Source organism: Astyanax mexicanus, chromosome 4 (assembly GCF_023375975.1).
Source record: "Astyanax mexicanus isolate ESR-SI-001 chromosome 4, AstMex3_surface, whole genome shotgun sequence".
Lineage (NCBI taxonomy): Eukaryota > Metazoa > Chordata > Actinopteri > Characiformes > Acestrorhamphidae > Astyanax > Astyanax mexicanus.
Window position 1 is genome coordinate 15,810,700 of NC_064411.1, and position 21,490 is coordinate 15,832,189.

At 36.9% G+C, this 21,490-nt stretch overlaps 6 protein-coding genes across 8 annotated transcripts in view; 3 read left to right on the forward strand and 3 right to left on the reverse strand.

Moving 5' to 3' along the window:
- The window catches only part of LOC125801636 (zinc finger protein 658B-like), a 116,303-nt gene extending 108,544 nt beyond the window's left edge, over positions 1-7,759 (reverse strand). Inside the window, exon 1 of the mRNA XM_049478410.1 lies at positions 7,673-7,759. The gene's annotated coding sequence lies outside the window, so the exon portion shown is untranslated. The remainder of the gene's footprint in view (positions 1-7,672) is intronic.
- Positions 1-12,659, forward strand: part of LOC125801394 (zinc finger protein 585A-like) — a 196,469-nt gene extending 183,810 nt beyond the window's left edge. Inside the window, exons 1-2 of one of the 2 annotated variants that reach the window (XM_049478031.1) lie at positions 8,975-9,377; positions 11,538-12,659. In XM_049478031.1, the coding sequence (XP_049333988.1) occupies positions 11,702-12,637 (936 nt within the window). In that variant the 5' untranslated portion in view covers positions 8,975-9,377; positions 11,538-11,701 and the 3' untranslated portion in view covers positions 12,638-12,659. Of the gene's footprint in view, positions 1-8,974; positions 9,378-11,537 lie in introns of those variants that run through there. The other variant, XM_049478032.1, reaches the window with a different exon arrangement.
- LOC125801241 (zinc finger protein 484-like) overlaps positions 1-21,490 on the reverse strand; it is a 356,394-nt gene that overhangs the window by 288,351 nt on the left and 46,553 nt on the right. Inside the window, exon 1 of one of the 2 annotated variants that reach the window (XM_049477657.1) lies at positions 7,673-7,762. The exons of the other annotated variant lie outside the window; for it this stretch is intronic. The gene's annotated coding sequence lies outside the window, so the exon portion shown is untranslated. Of the gene's footprint in view, positions 1-7,672; positions 7,763-21,490 lie in introns of those variants that run through there. 2 annotated transcript variants of the gene reach the window in all.
- The window catches only part of LOC125801308 (zinc finger protein 154-like), a 224,299-nt gene that overhangs the window by 124,957 nt on the left and 77,852 nt on the right, over positions 1-21,490 (forward strand). The window lies entirely within an intron of this gene.
- Positions 1-21,490, forward strand: part of LOC125801338 (zinc finger protein 239-like) — a 241,569-nt gene that overhangs the window by 39,837 nt on the left and 180,242 nt on the right. The window lies entirely within an intron of this gene.
- LOC125801230 (zinc finger protein 239-like) overlaps positions 4,290-21,490 on the reverse strand; it is a 270,259-nt gene continuing 253,058 nt past the window's right edge. Inside the window, exon 3 of the transcript XR_007438652.1 lies at positions 4,290-4,495. The gene's annotated coding sequence lies outside the window, so the exon portion shown is untranslated. The remainder of the gene's footprint in view (positions 4,496-21,490) is intronic.

The window sequence follows — 21,490 nt, forward strand, 5'->3', positions numbered from 1 at the left end:
TGCTGAACTGTGTTGAGCTATGAAAAGGTCCTGGCTGACCCATGTCTATAAATCTGATGTAAAAATAAAAAAGCTTCATAAAGTAATAAAGGGAAATAAAAATGAAGATTGGTTCTAAAGAAACCCTCAGTCATACATGAATTACCATAGAAAATGAATGTGTGTCATTTTTGACCCACATGTATTCAAAAAGCAGGTAAGTTAAAAAATAAAATAAGGATGTATGATGATCAAAAACAAGTTAATTGAGGAAAACCTTAAATTCTGAATGGCTGAATTAATTTATTGCTAAGTATCGTAGCTTACAATTTACAAAGAAAATGAATGTTGCGCATTAGAGGGTTAAAAGTGAGGTGTGACTATTATTTTTTTTTTATAAAATGGGTTATGAAAGTGGCTCAGAGAGCAATGACAATATTTCAGCTAATTTACCATGCTTTAGGAGCACTGAAGGTAGAGGTGCATTTGTTGAATTGACATATGAATAATATTTTAACACAATCAATGCCAATTACTTTATTCAATGTGTTTATTCTAACATGGCTTAAATTAATTAGTAAACTTGCCCAACAGAATGTACTTTTTACTCGTTATTTTATATGTAATTTTTTGCTCACATCAGTCTTTATTACTTAAAAGTTATCTTAATATTCAAAACAAATACTTAATACATTTTTAACCCCAGTTGGCATGAAAAGCTAGTATAAAGTGCTTTTTCTTGGAAACAGATCAGTGTTTACCCAGCTATTAAAACACTCACTGGTGTTATTTGCCCCTGCAGGGTCACAAAGCCTTTTGCAGATCTGACCTCCTCAAGCTTTGTCTCCATGCTTGGTGGACAGAGTAGCTCTGTGCTTCCCCACAATTTCTTTTCCTACAGGCATGTTACTCGTTCTTTATATATCTGTGTTTGCGTTTATGAATGCCTTCTGGTTCTTTATTAACAGGTTTTTAAACAAATACGTGCGATCAAGCTGTTCTCATTTTCCTTTGTCAGGGATAAGGAGAACACTGACCACCCATCCCTCAGTGCACAGAGGTGTTTAGTTACAAACTCAGCTGAAACTTTCTCCTTGAAACTGAAGGACCCTGCAGTGGACTGGGTGACTTTTGCAATGCATTTAAGATGAATGGAACAGCCCTTGTGGTAGAGTGAAGCTCTCCTGAAGTTTTGTTCCATCTAAAAAAACACAATAATAATAATAATTATAATTTAGGGTCAGAGAGTAGGCAGGGTGCACAAATATCCCAAGCCATTTTACACAGCTATAAACCATTTCATAATAATAATAATAATAATAAGAAGAAGAAGAAGAAGGATGACAACATGCTGATCTACAGATCTATAAATACATTTTAACTAGTCTTATTACCAGGATCATGAATATAATTTTACTAGGTAGCCTATATGTTACCTTTGATATATATATTGATACCTTTCAAATAATTCCCATTTCTACTACAGAAAATAAAATTACTCAAATTAGCATTTGTACTATTCAGAATTTAAGTTACAGGTGTTATATTTTAGATCTCTATATACAAAATGCACTTCATGCTAGTGAAAACATTATTTACACATTTGATATCAGATGAACGTCAGTACATTATTAATTCATATTGTTTAAGAATTTCTCCTAATAAAATAATATTAAAAGTAATTTTAGATAATGGTAATTGAAAGCCTATGTAAACGTATAATATTGTTACATGAAGTAAGCCATCTTGACAAGCAACTCATAAGATTATGAATATATATTTATATAATATATATCTTTAGATTTTGTATAATCATTAGTGAAATTAAGAGGTCTGTAGTTTGATATTTTACATGTAAGAAAGGATGTATACCACTGGTTTATTTTTAGGCTAAACCAACTTTTCCATACAACTGCTTTCAAGCAAATGTAAAAATGCATTTGGATTGGTTCTTTGGTTGCTGTGGGAGAATGATTGGTGAGATGTTTAACAAAAGTACATTTAATCCAATGGTTGGAATTTAAGTAACTTTAACATTTAGTCGTTCGCCGGACAAATAAGCTAAAGTCTGAGGCTTTTTTCCTCCTTTTTAATTTTCCCTCTGAACAGCTGGAATGTACTGGAGTTACTATAAAAGCAGCAGCTGTGAGCCGCACAGAATGAGCCAAACGAAGCACCCACTTAGCAGAGCAGCGAGAGGTACCAAAAGTCTACATTTAACATTTAACAAAGCTAGCATTAGCTACTTAGCCTGCCAAGTTTGTTAGCTAAATAGCTAACGCTAGCCTTTTTAAGATAGCTAGCCAACTAGCTAACTCTAGCTATATGAAGCTAGCTACCCAGCAAGCCTTTTAACTTACAAACTGAACGGTTCATCAACAAAACCGTGCCTGGGTGTTTCAATATCCATTTAAATTATGTGCGTTTCATCCAGTCTTAATGAACTCTGAACTTTACATGCTAAATATTTAAATGTATATAAACAGGCTGGTTAGTGGGATGGCAATACCTGCTGTTGACGGGCTGCAAGGTTTCTGCATGGACCTCATATAGAGAGAGAATAGACACCTCCAAAAATTCTTGCTCTCAGACAAGCATCTGAAAAGTTCTGCTCAGGGTTCTGCAGGGAAGATCTCTGAGCACATGGTCCACGTTAGCCTCCTGACAGCAAATACACTCGGTTTCAGTCGGCACGGCAGTGCAGTGACCGCATCTGCACCAGGTAAAGTTAGTGTTACCGACCCTCTCCACCTGTACAGGAACCGCTGGCTGCTCTTCTGTATAAAACGGAGTTTGTACCAATAATCTGTTTCGTCTCCTCACCGGCTCGAACGCATAAACCATTGGGTTTCTAGGAAACAGATCAAAACCCCATTCAGCTTCGTCTTCATCCATAATCTCGATAAACGACAATTTATTTTCCTTAACCGTGACTCAAAGCTATGTACTTGGGCTCTTCAACCAACCAACCTAGTGACGTCACTAGTGCTGCACGGGCAACATGGCGGCGCACTAGCTCAAACGTTTAGGGTTGTAACATTTTGTATTAAACATTTTGTATTAAAAATTACCACCAAATAAATTCTATTACATTTAATCCCTTAGAAAACAAACTAAAATGTTTTTGTCCACTTTTGCAATTTAACAAAATTGAAATCACCTCATATCTATCAAGGAAATTGTAATTCATCATGTCAATAATGATTGTGGTTTTCCTATACTTTTAAAAACCTCTCTCTCCTGAATTAATCAGGCCCTAATGAATGCAATTATCCCTTTGTTCAGCAAATACAGTAATTATGAAAATGATCACAATAATAATAATGATTATAGCTATTATTAGTGTTACCACTAACAGGACGCACTTACACCACAACTTAGGTGACTTTGAAGGTCAGATGGTTTAAATACTTCAGGTAAAGGAGAAATCTGTTGTTAAACTGACTTGTTTTGAAACATGACTAGTATGAATAGTTGAATAACCCACCTCAATTCTTCCCCAGTATTTCCAAATACAGTGCTTTTATCCAATGTTCCCAGCAGACTTACAAAACTAGCAATATGATATGGACCATAGCGTTACTCATGCAAAGAAATGGCTATTTTTAAACCTTTACCAAGCTCAGAGTCGCGCCACACTTCATTAGTAGAATTCTGAGAGCCCTAAAATTTATACTGAGGCACTGAGAGCTATGAAAATGCACAGATAGTTTATTAAAAAGGACACATTACACTTAAGTTAGGGGGACAGATTTCAAAATTGTCACTAAAAATGCGAGAATATTAGAGATGTTTCCAACAACATCTGGAATTTCCGTTTCGTTAGTTCGTTTTGCAAGCTGAACCCTAACCTACCAATTTGTTTGGGCATTTTCAAAGCTCTCACAAAACTTTTACAGACAACTACAACTCCTGGGGGTGAATGGAGGTGGAAAAACGTCCATTTCACACCGGATTTCTCCTTTGGGTGGCAGTTAGTATTTACCAAGTAATAACATAAGTCAGTCTCAGGATGGATAGGTTACAGGTCACAGAAAGGTTATCAACCATATTGTGAGAAAACACGCTGAGATTGCAGGTCTTGCAATATAAAAGCCTTTTATTGAAACACGCAGATGAGTACATATAGAGGTGAAGCAATACAAAGATAATAGTTGGTACTGGATAAAAACAATCAATTAACTAAATGAATTGGATATTCTTAGTAATTTTGGAGATTCAAAATGTTTAGCAAGATATGATATCTAATAAGAAAAAGAGTATAAAACTTGAGTAATACAACACAACCAAATATCCATCTATATCCCTCTAAGGTAACAGATTTTTAATCAGACTGAACCATAGACAAATGAGAACAACAGCAGGGGGAATAAATAAGCCAGAAACTTTACTGTGCTACACAAGTCTGGAGTGCGTCGACTTCAGTATGAGAACTACGGCTGGAGCGTTTTATTTAACCTCTGGAAAAGATTTTGTTGGCCTCTCTGCGGGGTCTGGATGCTCCACACGGCAGTACCTGGCACAGTTTTGTCTCTCTGTGGCTCTGGGTCACACTTTTGGGAGCACACTCTCTCTGGAGTGGCTCAGGGGGTGTTATCCCCTTATCCTTTCATATGGGCGGCCTGGCAGTTAATTGCATTAAGCTAAGCTATGCTAAGCTTGGGGAACTGAGGACGGCTTCCACAGACTAAAAACAGATACTAGAAATTAATGGAAATAATAAAATCTGCATAAGCTAGAAAAGTGATTAAATTCTTTCAAAACCTTCTAAGCATAAGCGCTGAAGGTTTGATCCAAAATCCTAATCTACTCCTAACAACTATGGCATCTAAATTTTAAAGACTAAATTATGCTAATCTACCATCTGGTGCAAACACTGGCAGTGCCCTTGCTCAAACTCAAAAACCTTCCCTTCTTCAGAACTGAACTCCTACCGTAACTACCCTAAAAACTGATATCAAACATACAAGAAAACACAACATGGAATTCAATAAACATCATCCCTGGATAAGATTCATTTTGCTGAAACTGTAAAATCCATTGTTAATTTCAGTTCATGTTTATTTCTGGTGGAACGTGTCCCAAGTGACAAAGTGAAACATTTGTGTAGGATAAGGTGTTCTGTCCGAAAGATTTACGATTTGCACTTTTAATTGCCATGGGACAAATTTGAGATTTTTCTCTCCTGTGTGAATGCGCTGGTGTTTTTTGAGATCACTCTGTGTAGTAAAACTCTTTCCACAGTCTGAGCAGTAATACGGTTTCTCTCCTGTGTGAATGCGCTGGTGTTTTTTGAGATCACTCTGTTTGGTAAAACTCTTGACAGAGTGCTGATGTTTCTCCATGTCGAGACTTGGCTTAATTTGTCTGTTAAATGTAGCAAACAATGTCTGTGTTTTCTGGAGATTCTGCAGGATGGCTTCAGCTTCGCCTCTTTCAGCAGTTTAACTTTGCTCTTAGTTAAATATGAATTTCAGGAGAATATTTTTCATTTCTGGAAAACACAAAGAAAAATATTAAGATAAAAGCAGGTCAATAAACTGAAGAGAACTGCCTTAATTAAGTTTCCTTATACATACAAAACTACTGGAACCTCTTCATATTACCATAAATACTTTTGTACTTTCATTTCATTCTAAGTGAGTGATGTTAGCCTTTAATCTGAAGCTTTGAGGCGTGTGCAGAAAAAATGACACGCATTGGTTCGAATCACTGTGCCGATTCGTTCTACATTGATCACGTGACCAACAATGTCCGAAGATTTTTCTTTTATATAAATTTATAAAAGATTCCTGATTTTTTTTACAACTCAGTTCATTATTTTCCACCACATAAGCTTCAGACTATCAGTGATATGCACTCCTGAGTTCAATACGTGTTGTTTTGTATATGTAAAACAAAATCCTTCAAATATAAAAAACATAAAAGTAAATTTGGTGAGAAATGTAAATTTAATTGTGTTTTAACCAAGAAAATCTGCAGCTCCACATCAATGGCTTAACTGATTTGTTTACTAAATCAATATAGCGGACACCGTGGCGAATCACAGCATCAGGTTAAAGCCCAACTTCATCCGCAGAGCCAGAGAGCAGCAGAAGCTCAACACCAGCAGATTCAGAGCAGCAGCTCCAAGACCTGCTGCAGTTTTACAGAAGCTAACGTTACCCACAATTTCATCTACTCTATATTTTTTTGTATATGCTTGAGAGAGAGTGAACTCTCAACCCGACTCTTTCCTTTTATTAGGTTCTACAGGGTTCCCCCCAGGATTTCCTTGAAGGTGCGGTGGCAGGACCCCCCGGTTGGGAACCGATAATTTATATCACGTTAATGATATCACGATATAACACAATTACACATGTTTCCAGTTATTTTCTTTATTTCCAACTGTCACTGAAAAATGCCCTCTTAAAACAAAAAGTTGCAAAAAGTAGGTTTCTTTAAAATAAATCCTTATTGTTCTTTTTTCAGATACGGTAAACGTAAAAGTGTGCAACACAAAATGTTAAATTATACATAACAGAGGAGAAAGGGCACAACAGACATGTTATCTATACAGTATATCACCCAGCCACATTCAGTGGCACATCTGGCAGGCTGGCTCAGAGCATTTAATCCTCCTCTTGAAAACTTCAAATGTGAATGCACAAGACACAATACGAGACACAAACATTACAATTTTCTCACTGTACAGTATACACAATTAAACTTTATACAAAACCAAATTCAATTTAATATATTTAATATATATGTATTATTTATTCGCTCTTATCTGTATTAGGTATTTTAAATGTGAGAATGAGTAAATAAAATAAAAAATATTATTGAATTTAATTAAAAATTGTGCTTATTAAAACAGACAAATAATATCTTTAATCTTTAATTTAATTACAATAAAATGTTTACTGGACCGTGAAAACAAATGCATCACAGAGCTGTTCTAGGGTGCCTCTATTCTAGGGCCCTACATCCTTGCTTTATGACAGCTCCAGAAACAGAAACATAGCGTGATTTTCACTCCACCAGGTGAGTGAGCCTGAGTGGACACCTGCGTAAGTTGAAGCTGTTTAATCACTGTTTAATTCATCTCTCTCTCGCGCGCGCGCATTATGTTTCAGTCTCTCTCTCTCTCTCTCTCTCGCATTATGTTTCAGTCTCTCTCTCTCGCTATTTACAGGCGCGCTCTCGCTCTCTCTCTCTCTCTCTCTCTCTCGCGTTAGGTTTCAGTCTCTCTCTCTCGCTGTGTCCTATACTCACACTCTCTCTCGCGCGCGCGCGTTATGTTGGCACTGCATGACTAACTACCGATTTCCACCCCCGAAGTTCAACACATGGCTGACGGAATTATTCCCCCCTAAATTTAGCTCCGGCAAATTTAAGACATTTTGGTTGAAATTTTAAGACAAAATAAGACTTTTCAAGGCCTTATTTGACAAAAATGAAATTTAATACCATTTAAGACTTTTTAAGGACCCGCGGCCACCCTGCTACATGTGCAGGACTGGAACACAGCTGTGCGTTTAGGAATTACGGCTAGAGAAGCCCTCACCTGTAGCCTCCCGAAATAGATGCAACATGCGAAACCAGCCGTGTTGTGTAGGCTACGTCTACAACATATTACCGATATAACCCTTGAACAATGTTCAACAACTTGTTCACAAATATAAAAAAACATCATTTCAGCGCCACATACCTCGGATTCAGTTGTCCAGTTTGACAGCCGGTGTCCTGTCGAGATGATCAAATTCCAGTGTCAGAAACGAGAGAGGGCGGGGCAACGCTGATCAAGCGCGGGAAAAACGCCGGGCTCCGAATTTTCACGAAGGGTGGCGGGGAAGAACGAAGGCGTGGCGGACCGCCGCACTGAAATGAACGTGGCGGAAACCCTGTTCTAGAAATTAGATAATACTACTTTTTTGATTGAGTTGGTCGGTGATGAGGCAGAGAGCACAGAACAAGATTGGCTAACATTCTCTCTCACAAGCAAACCCAGGTTCTTGTTAATTATTTTATTACAATTAATGTTATTGTACACAATATACAGTATCAGTAGAGACTTATTTCATGCATCTACATACATACAGGTCCAGAAATGACATTTTAATTAGCTCAATCATAAAAAATGTGTTTGAATCTTCAAAATTAATATGAAAAGAAACGCATATGGATGGATGTCGGACAATGCAGCATCTACTCATGTCTGAAATGTCCACACTGTTATTTAGGAAGAAGTGCAGATAAGTTTGTATCCACATTAAAAGAACAAAATATGTCCTGGCTTGGTGAAGGTATTCGCTGTCGTGTTTAGCTGTGTCGTCTTTAGCTACCGGTTAAAATTGTTGGTAACAATAGCTAACTGGGTTAAAAAAGCACTGGGAATATTGGCTAGCTAGATCACATTAGCTACTTTGTTAAAAAAGCACTGGGAAAATTGGCTAGCTAGACAAAATTAGCTACTTGGGTAAAAAAAAGCACTGGGAACATTGGCTAGCTAGATAACATTAGATACTTGGTTAAAAAAAGCACTGGGAACATTGGCTAGCTAGATAACATTAGATACTTTGGTTAAAAAAGCACTAGGAACATTGTCTAACAAAATGACATTAGATACTTGGTTTAAAAAGCACTGGGAACATTGGCTAGCTAGATAACATTAGATACTTGGTTAAAAAAAAAGCACTGGGAACATTGGCTAGCTAGATAACATTAGATACTTGTGTAGGACCTTTAAAAATATCCTGTGTATTTGTATTTGTATTATTTTCTTTGTTTTTCATTGTAAGTGTATACGAACTCCATTTCCCATGTGCCTTTTCTGTTTCGCGGGTTTTTCCTGCTGGTTTCCTGTTCAGCTCAGCCAATCATACGAGTGAAAAGCTCGACAGACATTTTTCTATCCAATCCGCGCCGAGTAAGGGCGGGACTAAGAGGGAGAGTGTGAGTGTCTGTGGGTGTGTGTTGGAGGAGAAGGAGAGAGAAAGTGAGGAGAGAAATTGTGTTTAGACTCTCCGGAGCGCTTTTATTTACTTGTTATCCGCTCTATAACACAGTTACAGTGCTATTGTACTGTATAGTGCTCTAAACCGCAGCGTTCAGTTCAGTTTTACTGCGGAACCTCTGAAGAGGCAGTTCAGCCGGACTGTGGAGTAAAGGCGCTTCTCCGCGGACTGAGAGCTGCTGCTGCTGCTGAGTTTCCTCGCGCCTGTCTGCAGCAGCTCGGCCGGACCTCGCGTGTGAGTTGAACACGGAGAGTGTTCTGATCTTCCCGGCGCTCGTGCACTGCGTCGTCTCCCGCTGTGAGTGCTGGGGACTGCTGCGTTCTGACCGGGAGCACCGGGAACCGGGAGTCTGTTGTCATGGCTACTGAGGACGCCATGTCCGCGAGCTCTGTGTGAACCGTGAGTAACGAATCAACTGACTCGGTTGACTCATTCGATTCACTTTCGCTTTCGCTGACTGAGTGGAGTTATAAGTGCACCAACGTACCGGCCCAACAAAAAGTGCTTGAACTGTTTATCTGGGTGTTTTACCTCTTATTGGAGGTGTGTTTTCTCAGTTGAGTGTTTCATACTAATTGTTTAAACCAAGAATTGTTTTATTTGGGTATTTTGTTTTACTTTAGTTTTATTAACCAGAGTTTCACCAAATATATAAATAAAAAGGTAAATAAAATGAGATTAACTACTTAAATAAATGCATTAAACATTGAAAGGGGTCAAATTTACCCCAAACATAATAGGAGGATTAAGTGACTCAATCAACCAGGGGAGTTTGTTTTATTCCTACACAGAACCTGATATAATCTGGACCAAATAGTCTCAACATCAGTAACTTCTTCCTTTAATGTGTACAAAAATTCTGTCTAAATTGGCTACTATTTTGTAGTAAAATGAGAATGCTTGCTGGACTCATTTGAACAAGATTTTACCATCCTATTAACAAATAAACTCAAACAAATGTTTTGTATTTTATAATGATTTGTTTAAAACTTTAATTTGCATATGAATTTTCAAACGCTTTTACAAGTGTGAAGTACCCTTCTATACAGAAATCAGGATGGTCCATTGTGATGTCCGAGAGTGATTTTACAGGGAGTAGGTGTGAATGACCTCAATTTATGGAAAGCTTTTAGAATACATAAATAGTAAGACTTTAGACAAGGTGAGCAACAAACAAGATCTGCTGCAGTAAGATCTCCTTTTCAAGAACCTGCAGGACATCAATAGGGTAAATGCAAAAAAATGTAACCACAATATTTTAAATTAAATTTAGATTAAAAAAAAAGTGTCTACTGGAATCAATGTTACAATTGGTACTCTAACAACAGCACTGATCTTTCCATAGTAATTAGTAAGTGTTATTTGTTGGGGTAGTTTGAAGTGACTCTAACAACGAAATACATTTTTCTGATAAACTGGTGCACATTTCTATCTCTAGTGTCACTCTAACTGTAGCCATCTTACCTAAATTCAAATGTAAATGCAAACAAGTTGGGGCATCACTTGAAGTTTACCATCAACAGTGAGGACCAAGTCCATCTGGTACAACTTTAGCATTTACAGGGTTAAAAGGGTTGTATCAATTTGGTGTAAATTTCTGAACAGTGTTAACTTGCATGGTAAATTTTGTCTGTAAAAAAATGTTTGATTATTCGTGGTGATCATAAGAAAGTGAAGCATTGATTATTTAATGGAGTAAGTGCTTCTCTTTGGGGTGGTCAAAATGGTTCTATTGATCAATTAAGTGAAAGCTCATCAAAGAGTCATTAAAGATTATTATTATATTTTATTAAATATGAACTACATGGAACGAAAGGAACAAAACATTCTGCGCAGGTCTTCTAGGAGGCTGCCACGAGAAAATCTGGACACTGTATTATGTACAGTAACAGTAACACTACAGCATTAATAATCAGCATCTTACATGCAGATAACTGATGGTGATTATTTAACAGCTCATGAGTGCTCATTTCCCTCTGCTCCGCTCCTAAACTGCAGCTTAAGTGGTTAAAGTTAAATTTACCTAAAATAATACAAATATATCTCCTCTCCTAATAAACTTTAATCTCAAAGTCAACTGTTTTATTATTATTTTTTTTAAGAGTGGCCCTAAAACGCTGTAGTACATGCGCAAAAGTACTTAAACATTCTGATTGGGGATGTAATCGGGTACAGGTGTTTACAAGGCTGTTATTCTTCTTCGTATCGGATTATTTATAGGATTATCCACCTCATCCAATTGGATAGAAATATTCGAAATGGCCTCAATCGGACTATTCTATTCTATTATTCTATTCAGTCCTTATAAAGGCACTAAACAGGTGTCAGACTGATTATTATGAGTGACAAAAGGTGGCCTCCTTCTAGTGGCTGGAGGACCACCAGCACCCCCTTACACTATGGACTTCGACTGAGATAAAAGTACAGAAGCTTTTATGGTAAATGAAGATGTCCCAGTAGTTTTATAAGTATAGTGTAACTGATTTAGGCAGTTCTCTTCAGTTAATTGACCTGCTTTTATTTTAATATTTAATGGCATTTTTCTTTGTTTTTGTCCAGAAATTAAAATATTCTCCTGAAATTCATCACAAACAACCAGGATATTTAACTAAGAGCAATGTGAAACTGCTGAAAGAGGTGAAGCAAAAGCCGTCCAGAAGAATCTCCAGAACCCACAGAAACAGTTTGCTACATTTAACAGACAATTGAAGCCAAGTCCCAACATGGAGAAACATCAGCACTCTGTCAAGAGTTTTACTAAACAGAGTGATCTCAAAATACACCAGCGCATTCACACAGGAGAGAAACCGTATCACTGCTCAGACTGTGGGAAGAGTTTTAATCATCAGAGTAATCTCAAAAATCACCAGCGCATTCACACAGGAGAGAAACCATATCACTGCTCAGACTGTGGGAAGAGTTTTAATCATCAGAGTAATCTCAAACTGCACCAGCGCATTCACACAGGAGAGAAACCGTATCACTGCTCAGACTGTGGAAAGAGATTTACTACACAGAGTCATCTCAAAATTCACCAGCACATTCACACAGGAGAGAAACCATATTGCTGCTCCGACTGTGGAAAGAGTTTTAATCAACAGAATCATCTCAAAAATCACCAGCGCATTCACACAGGAGAGAAACTGTATCACTGCTCAGACTGTGGGAAGAGTTTTACTACACAGAGTAATCTCAAAAATCACCAGCGCATTCACACAGGAGAGAAACCGTATCACTGCTCAGACTGTGGGAAGAGTTTTACTGAACAGAGTAGTTTCAAAAAACACCAGCGCATTCACACAGGAGAGAAACCGAATTACTGCTCAGACTGTGGGAAGTGTTTTACTCAACAGAGTACTCTCCAAATACACCAGCGCATTCACACAGGAGAGAAACCGTATTACTGCTCAGACTGTGGGAAGTGTTTTACTCAACAGAGTACTCTCCAAATACACCAGCGCATTCACACAGGAGAGAAACCGTATCACTGCTCAGACTGTTGGAAGAGTTTTACTCAACAGAGTAATCTTCGAAAACACCAGCGCATTCACACAGGAGAGAAACCGTTTTATTGCTCAGATTGTGGGAAGAGTTTTACTCAACAGAGTAAACTCAAAAAACACCAGCGCATTCACACAGGAGAGAAAACTCCATCTTAGTTCAGTTTGAAGGCAATTAAAAGTGCAAAGTCTTTTCCACAACCACTAGGCCCATCTGCATGAAAGAAGAAGTGAAAACACCAGCTGAGGAACTCCAGAGTGTGTTCCCAAAAGTGAGACCTAGAGCCACAGAGAGAGACGACACTGTTCCGGGTACTGCCGTGTGGACTGGAGGAGCATCCAGACCCGCAGAGAGGCCAACAAAATCCTTTCCAGAGGTTAAATAAAACGCTCCAGCCGTAGTTCCCATACTGAAATCAACCCCCTCCAGACTTGTGTAGCGCAGTAAGGTTGCAGGCTCATTCATTCCCTCTGATGGTGTTCTCATTTGTCTATGGTTCGTTCTGATTACAAATCTGTAACCATAGAGGGATATAGATGGATATTTGGTTGTTGTATTACTCAAGTTTTATGCTCTCTTATCTTTTCCTTATTGAATATTATATGTTGCTTAAGGTTTTTTGATCTCCAAAATTTACTAAGAATATCCAAATCATGTAGTTTCTTAATTGTTTTTATCCACTACAAACTATTATCTTTGTATTGCTTCAGATTGTCTCATGTTATTATTTGTTAAATACTCAAAGGTGCCCAACAGAGAAAGCCAGTGTAAAATGGATTTGTGTTGAAGTGTAACAATAGTCAATTTAAGATTGAAATTCAGAAAAATATATATTTTTAATGGTTCAGGCTTAAAAGGGTTAAATATACAATTACTTCCAAAGGTAGAGTAGCATGTGTTTAACTTGTATTCATATGTTTATAAAGTTCTTTATTGTGAGTGCTTGTGGGTTGGGTTGTTTTGTTTTTTTAAAGAGCATAGTCATTCACCAACTACACTTAATTACCAAATTCTACATTTGAGTTATTGACCATTGTTATTGGTAGCTAGTGTAGGTAAATGTCCAAACAAAGTATTTCCTGTTTTACCGACCATTATTATTGGTAGCTAGGCTAGTTAAATATCCAAACACAGCATTTGCTATTTTACTGACCAAATGTATAAACAAGGCATTTCATGTTTTACTGACTATTATTTTGGTAGCTAGCCTAGCTAAATGTACAAATGTAGCATTTGCTGTTTTAATGACTATTATTATTGCTCACTAGCTTGCTAAATGTTCAAATACGCAATTTGCTGAATTACTGAACATTATTATTTGTAGCTAGCCTAGCTAAATGTCCAAACAACAGTATTTCCTGTTTTACTGACTATTATAAATGGTAGCTAGCTTAGCTAAATATCCAAATACAGCATTTGCTCTTTTACTGACCAATGTGTTTCAGTTCTAGTAAAAGTGTTTCACGTCCGGTAAATTCGTTTTATTTCTTGCATATTTTTTTCTTAAATGTAATTTGTGTTCTCTTTCAAGCATTTATTCAGTATCTCAGTATGGGATACGCCCCTTTCGCGTATTCCTCATGTAGCCCCGGCTAAAAAATGTAAAACTCCCTAGTTCTAAAATAGATAAATACAGTAATATATAAAGTATTATAAATGCATAGTGATGGTTTAAAAGAGTACTAAACATGTTCAAAATAGTCATTGTATTGGTGTAAATAGTTTAAAAAGAAAACAAAAGCCGTACAGATTACATATTTCATTTATTTTCTGTGTTTTTGCAAGAAGGTCACTTAAAAGTGATTAAGGGATCTACTGAGGGAGAAGTGCACAGGTGAGGGTGGAGTACCAGATTGGAACGGGCCCGCCCACGGGACGAGAGAGAACAGCGGAGATGCGGGAGTAGCAGCGCGGGAGAGACGAGGAGGAAAAAGTTCCTCACAGGCTGAACTAAATTCACTAATAATCAGTATTAATTAAACTAACCGGTAGTGATGGCAAACCGAGGCTTTCTGAAGCACTGAAGCCTTTTTCCTAATTGTATCGAAAAAAGGTTCATTACTCGGAGCTTCATAACACAGTGGACATCAGCGGCACCTGGTGGGCAAAACCTGAAAGTGCTTTGTGTATTTAAAGGACGAGGGGCGTTTTTTTTTTTGTCTTTTTACAGTTTTTAAACCTGTTCCAGTGCATTTACATGACATTTGAGGTTTAAATAGAAACTGAAAAAAGGAAATGGAAGAATACTTTGATGTCTGGATAATTTAATGCATTATATTAAAAGACATAACTGTAATATATTTTTAATTAATATATAATACACTTAGAATGTACCTTGATAGAGCACACTGGAGAAACTACACTTGTAATTCTAATTGCATTCACATTGTTGCTTTTTTCCCTTCACCATGTTATTAATCTGTTAATATACCAAATTTTAAAATTATATTATTCACTATTATTCACATCTTTCCAAGCAGGGTTTGTAACATGTTTACATGTATCACTAGTCCATTGCCTATTTTTCCATAGGCAAGGCTCATGTAGATATGCTGCATGGGGGATTTGGAAGAATTTGATGAAAGAAATGTATGCTCATAAAGGTGAAGGTGCTTGTGTAAGGGGCAGGGGGCACATATTTAATGGACGTGGTTATGTACATGTGTAATTTAGTTTTTATTTAGGAATAAAAAATTTTCCACAGTGCTGGGGTTCAGTTGGTTATTTCAAAATATGTTGTCATAAGGCAACACTTTTACTGGATGTATGCCATGACAGTACACACATTGAACTATGAGGATATATATATATATATATATATATATATATATATATATATATATATATATATATATATATATATATATATATAATTATTGTACACCCTTACAGAACTAATAAAATGCCATATGTCTAAAAGGCATAGTTTTCTTTCAAAGTTTATATTTTCTAAATAATAATTTTCTACCTTATTTGATGGCAAAAGTTCAAAGTGTTCCCAAACTTCAGAACGGCCTCTTTTTCTTACTGGTTCCATTCTAATATTTTATTATCTACTATCTATATCTTATCTATCTATCTATATATGATCTATCTATATCTTATCTATCTATCTATCTATCTATCTCTCTCTCTCTCTCTCTCTCTCTCTCTGTATCTCCGCTAACAACCCTCGAACTGCGCGCCAGGATTTGCCGCTTTTGAATCTTTCCCTGAAGCAGTCACGTGGTTGTGTGCCGAAATGAAGCTTCGGACGTCATTGGTCACGTGATCTTTGTAGAACGAATCAAGCATCGGCTCAGTGATTCGAACCAATGCGTGTCGTTTTTTCAACACACGCCTCGAAGCTTCAGGTTCAAGGGTAGCATCACTACTAACCGGTAATTTTAAGGACACTGAAGTCCATACTGAGAGTGTGCTGGTGGATAAAGCTGGGATAATCTCTCTATAAGTAAAGTTCTGTTAGCACTGTTAGCTTAGCCAGCTCGGCTAGCTGTGTTTAGCCTCGTGTATTAGCTGCTCTGCGCTAGCCGTGAACTCTCCGCTGCAGCGCCGCTCCGACAGACTGTTCCCCGGACTGACTCGCGCTCTCTCCGCCTCCACTGAACACCAGGACCGCTAACACTGCTAACCAGAGAGCGCTCTGAGTCCCCGCGTGGATCAGAGTTCCTCTGAGGGAAAACGCTCCGTGCTGCAGGACCCCGCGCTCTGCTCCCGCTCATATTCACTGAATCTGAGGTAAATCTGAAACTCTTATTTCTGCTCGTTAGAGTAAAGCGGACATTAAGCTCCGAACCAGGCCTGCACCGTTTAGTTCTGTTCATTTCATCTATAATTCTGTTCTTTATGAGTGTATTCTGTAGAGTGGGCCCACATATTTAATTTAAGAAGGTATTTTATTTTGCAAACTAACTTTAAAAGGTACATTTCTGATTAAGGGTTTAAATCTATAACTGACAGTGTAGTTCTAAAAGTAAGAAAAAAGGGGTATATTAACCTAAAAGCAATCCTACAGCTAAAGTCTAAGTTACTAATTCTAAAATAAGATCTAATCCTAAAACATAAGCCTGAGGAATAGTAATCATTAAAATAATTGTTTATTTAAATGATTAATAGTAATTTAAATAATTGGGGTACTGTTTAAAATATAACTCCTATTTGTGTCTTAAATTTACATATGGGTATTTACACACAATATTTGTACTATTGCATCTAAAAAAGGTACTAAACTGCTCTGTCTTGAAAAGATATAACTCTATTGTTGATTGAAGCCTGCTATTTATTTATTTTTGTTAAAAGTATTAAAAAGGCCTTATTTTGCCCTACCGTTTTGATACACTCAGTATCAAACTCAGTAACTACTGCCTATTTTTATATACCTGTGTGATAGTCCTTTTATTGTGTTTTATATTTTCTATTATTTTATTTCTGCAAACATAGAGAAGGGAAAGAATAGATAGAACTCAGGCCCTTATTTCTTCCAATTAACTGGGGATAGGGGTTACATAAGCAATACCTAAAAATAATCAAAGAAAAGAAAGAAGCTAAAAAGAAATGTTGAAAAATAGCTAAAACAAACCAGCATTAAAAACTAAAAGGTTAACTAAAAAAATAAAGAAACTGAAAACATACCAAAGATCATAAAGATCACCTTGAAGGTGGTTAGAGACTAGAAGTTTAAAATGATTTAGTGACACCAGCGAGCTGAGCTTTAGAGTTTCCTGTAGTGAATTCCAGCTCGCTGGTGCACTGTAACGAAAAGCAGATTTTCCCAGTTCAGTTAAAACTCTCGATGATCCAGTTACTGGAGTGAGTCTGGTAGGTTGTGTTATTTTTTTTGTGAGATGTACGGTGGCATATGGTGAGGAAGTGCTTTATGTGTTTCCCGGCACACAGCAAGAGAAGACCATCCAACTTTTTATAGAGTGAGCAGTGATGTGTACCGGTAATCTTAGCGCCGCATGATACACAAAATCTAGTGGTTTGAGTGTAGTTGCTGACGCATGTCTGTAAATCACATCACCATAATCTAGCTTAGATAAAAACGTTGCTTCCACAATTTTATTCTTGTGTACATGGGAAAGCATGATTTATTTCTATATAGGAAGCCGAGTTTTTGCCTTAGCTTACCTGAAAGCTTGTTAATATGGTGCTTAAAAGTAAATTTGCCATCTAGCCATATGCCAAGGTGCTTATATTCATTAACTCTTTCCACATTAGAACCCTTTAAAGTTGTAGTTTTAAGAGTATAGTTGTAAAGGTGCACGGTGTAGTCCACCTTGGCTGTGGGTGGAGATACAACCTATCTGATACAAATGTTCAAAACATGCCTACCTAAATTAAAATAAAAACATGCGCTGTAACAAATGGAAATCAAAAATTAGTTCACAGAGCGTGAGGGTATAGTTTACATGTGTCTTGTTAATCATTTTATGTACAATATATGTCAAAAGTGATCTGACTGAACCATGTTTCTTTGATATATCTTTGGAACAAGTTCATCATTAATAATGTTCTATTCCAAGAATGCAGTAAATATCTTCATTTTTATTTCTCTTTTTTGTTTGTTAATAAATGATCAATCAGGCTTACACACATGGATCAGGCACATGCATTTCACAGCTCCCATTGTGAAGTATTTTATCTATGTTTAACATTATGTTAAAGATGATTGGTTGAAACTCCCTCTGCATCTGTGGTGTCTGGGTTTGGGTCCACCTATTTAGTAAACCTGAAATTCTCACAGTATGATTGTGTGCAAAATGAGAAACAGTTTGCAAATATGAATTAAGTATTTGCCCTCACTCACTACTGAAGTAATATCCTTGTAATATTCAATCATGAAAGATAGAAAAGAGAGAACAAAGAAAAAAATCAGCTAGCATGAAATAATCTGGGAAATGAATGAGGGTGATTTCTGATCCTTGTGGCCCTATGATAAATCCTGCGCAAATTGCAGCCTTGCACCAACACCGTTAAAATAGTGTCAGAGTTTGGGCGTGGTGGTCTGGAAGGGAGGTGTGTTCAGGTAAAATCTGGCATGTTGCTATCTTAACAGCAGAAAATACAGGTGAGCCACTGACCGATTTAAACCCTGACAACTGATATTTTATTTTTGTACCTGTGTTTTGATATTTTAGAATTCGTTAGATTAAATTTCCTTTAGCATTTTGAGCTTTAGTTAGTTACTTTCCTATTTCATATCTATTTTTCTGTTTTTATTAAATGCTGCAGAGCTTTAAACGTGCAGATGATTTTTTTTAATGTATATTATTTTATTTTTGTACCTGTGTGTACACTATTTACTTTTCGTTATTTCAGAATTCGTTAGATTATATTTCTTTTACCATTTTGAGCTAAGTTTAGTTAGTTATTTTCCTATTTTATATCTATTAATCTGTTTTTATTAAATGCTGCGGAGCTTTAAACGCGCGGATGAGCTCGGGTTCAGTCTCGGGTTCAGTCTCTCGTTCACGCTCGGGTTCAGGCAGACAATCTAAACTCTAGTATGCAAAACTATATTATTATTTTTATTAAATTTTCCATTCTTTCAAATAGCAGGATACTTTGATTTTATTTCTCAGCCCGGACGAGACCCGGCCCGAGGAAAATAATGGAAAATCTCGGGTCAGTCCAGGCTCCAGGAAATAGTCATCTGTTTTTTAATACTATTTTTATTTTATATAAAGCTACGGCCTGATAATCACCATATAACAACGTATTACTGTTAACGAAAACTGAAAGTGAAAGTTCCTCTTAACTGAAACTAATAAAAACGGTAATTAAAAGAAAAAAATAAATCGAACTGAAATTACAGATTGAATACCCAAATTTTTGTGTTTGTTAATTTATTTATAAGCGCTGTATCCACTACAGCAGCTTAACAGCGGGTGGTGTTGTTCCGTTTCTGCTCGCGAAGGGGAGCCGGGGTTCAGATGTCGGCAGTGTTGGGAGTAACGGCGTTAAAACTAACGGCGTTACTAACGCTGTTACTTTTTTCAGTAACGAGTAATCTAACTAATTACTATGACTGTAACTATAACGCCGTTACCATTTCCGACACCCCGTTACTGCACGTTACTTTAGCCGCTCTATGAACTTTTTTTTTTTGTTGTAACTTTGCTTTGCCCTGGTTAACCCCTCCTCTTTCCGGTGAACTTGAGCTTCTGGCCGCTGTGCCTGTGGTTTGGCGTGGTGAAGTGAGGCACAATTGTGACGATTTGCGTGCTCTAATCAATTCAGTGATTGCTGTGGACAGCCCAAGTTCTGAATTAAGGACGTTAAGCTCTTTTTAGCTGCTCCGGTTTTTGTGGTGCTGCTTCTTTCTCTTTTAGAGCTTAGATTCTCTGCCCGAATCCCACCTGACCTGAGGACCGACCCGAAATCAGGCTCCTATTTTTATTTTATATAAAGCTCTGGTGTGATAATCACAATGTTGCTAAGTAACCAATTATTATTGTTCACTAAAGCGAACGAAATAGCGAAAACTGAAAGTGAAAAACATTTGTGTTAACTGAATCTAATAAAAATGATAAATAAAAGGAAAAAACATAACTATCTCGAACTGTATTTTGTGTTTATAAAACTAACTAAAACGAACTAAAATTACTGAATTTTCGTGTTTAATTTATTTATAAGAGCTGTTGTACAGCGGAGTTGTACAGCGGGCGGTGTAGCCGCAAAATACAACAGAAAACACTGAAAAACTGCAGAACTGTGAATGGGATTACAATATGAGCGCAAGGCAGATGAAAGAGAAACAGGAGATTCAGTATGTGAGAACATTTACCTGTGAGTGGCTCATTCCAGAACAAGCAAATATCTCTCTATCTCTCTTTCTCTCTCTCTCTTTCTCTCTCACGTTTATTAGATTGATCTCTCTGATGAGATGTGTGAAAACTAATAAAAACTAGCAAGCCCACCCTAAAAACAAATTAAAACTTACTGAATCAAACTATAATAAAATTAAAAATGTAATCACGTAGCTCTGGGCGCACGTGAACGCCTCCGCGTTTGACTTGCAGCACTGTGTGTAGCTGTTCTTAAAAATCATTTTAATTAAATAATAGTTTTATGCTATGTTACAGTGTTAATTAACATAATTCTGATTATATTTCACTCATTCAATCAGCCCGAAAACAGAAAGTTTATGGTTTGGGTCGGCTCGGGCTCATAATGACAGTTCATGGTTCGGGCTTGGGCAGAACGTGCACGGGCTCCGGCTGGGTCGGGTCGGATTTTTTGGGCCGATCTAAGCTCTATTCTCTTTTGGTGAAACTGTTATATTAATACCATTTTAACGGTCATTAGATTGTTGTTTTTGTTCATTATTTTGTTTTGTTTATATATACATATTTCCTTTGAGTGTGGCTTGGTTTGTTTAACTCCATCCCCAGACGCGTTTTTCCGTTTTTTTCAGTATTATATGTTTTAGTAATTTTCTTTGGTCCGGTGAAGAATTTCGTTTTTATTTTTTGTAATTCGTTAGATTATATTTTTGTCAACATTTTGGGTTTATTATCGTTTGGTATTTTTCTAATAATAGTAAATACATAATTCATTTCCTTTTTTTTTTGATGGGCGAATAATAAAAGTAACGCGATAGTTACTTTTACTGGTAACTAGTTACTTTTATAGTGGAATAACTCCGTTAGTAACTCAGTTACTTTTTTGGAGAAGTAACGAGTAACTATAACTAATTACTTTTTCAAAGTAACGTGCCCAACACTGCAAACATATGATGGTGTTGCTTTCCAAGAATAGTTTTCCAATAGAGTGCATCACACAAAAAGGTTAGGCCACAAATATGCCACAAAGTTTTGTGGAATTCATAATTAGAAATAGCCTTATTGTTTAACTAACATAAAATTACTAAAACATCTTACTTTCAACAGAGACTGATGACTGTGATTCCTGGATTATCCGCTGTTAAAACAGTAACAGAGAGGAAGAGTGAATGAGCGGGAGAAAAGTTAGGGAGATTAAATAACAAAACTTTCAACGTGAAATCA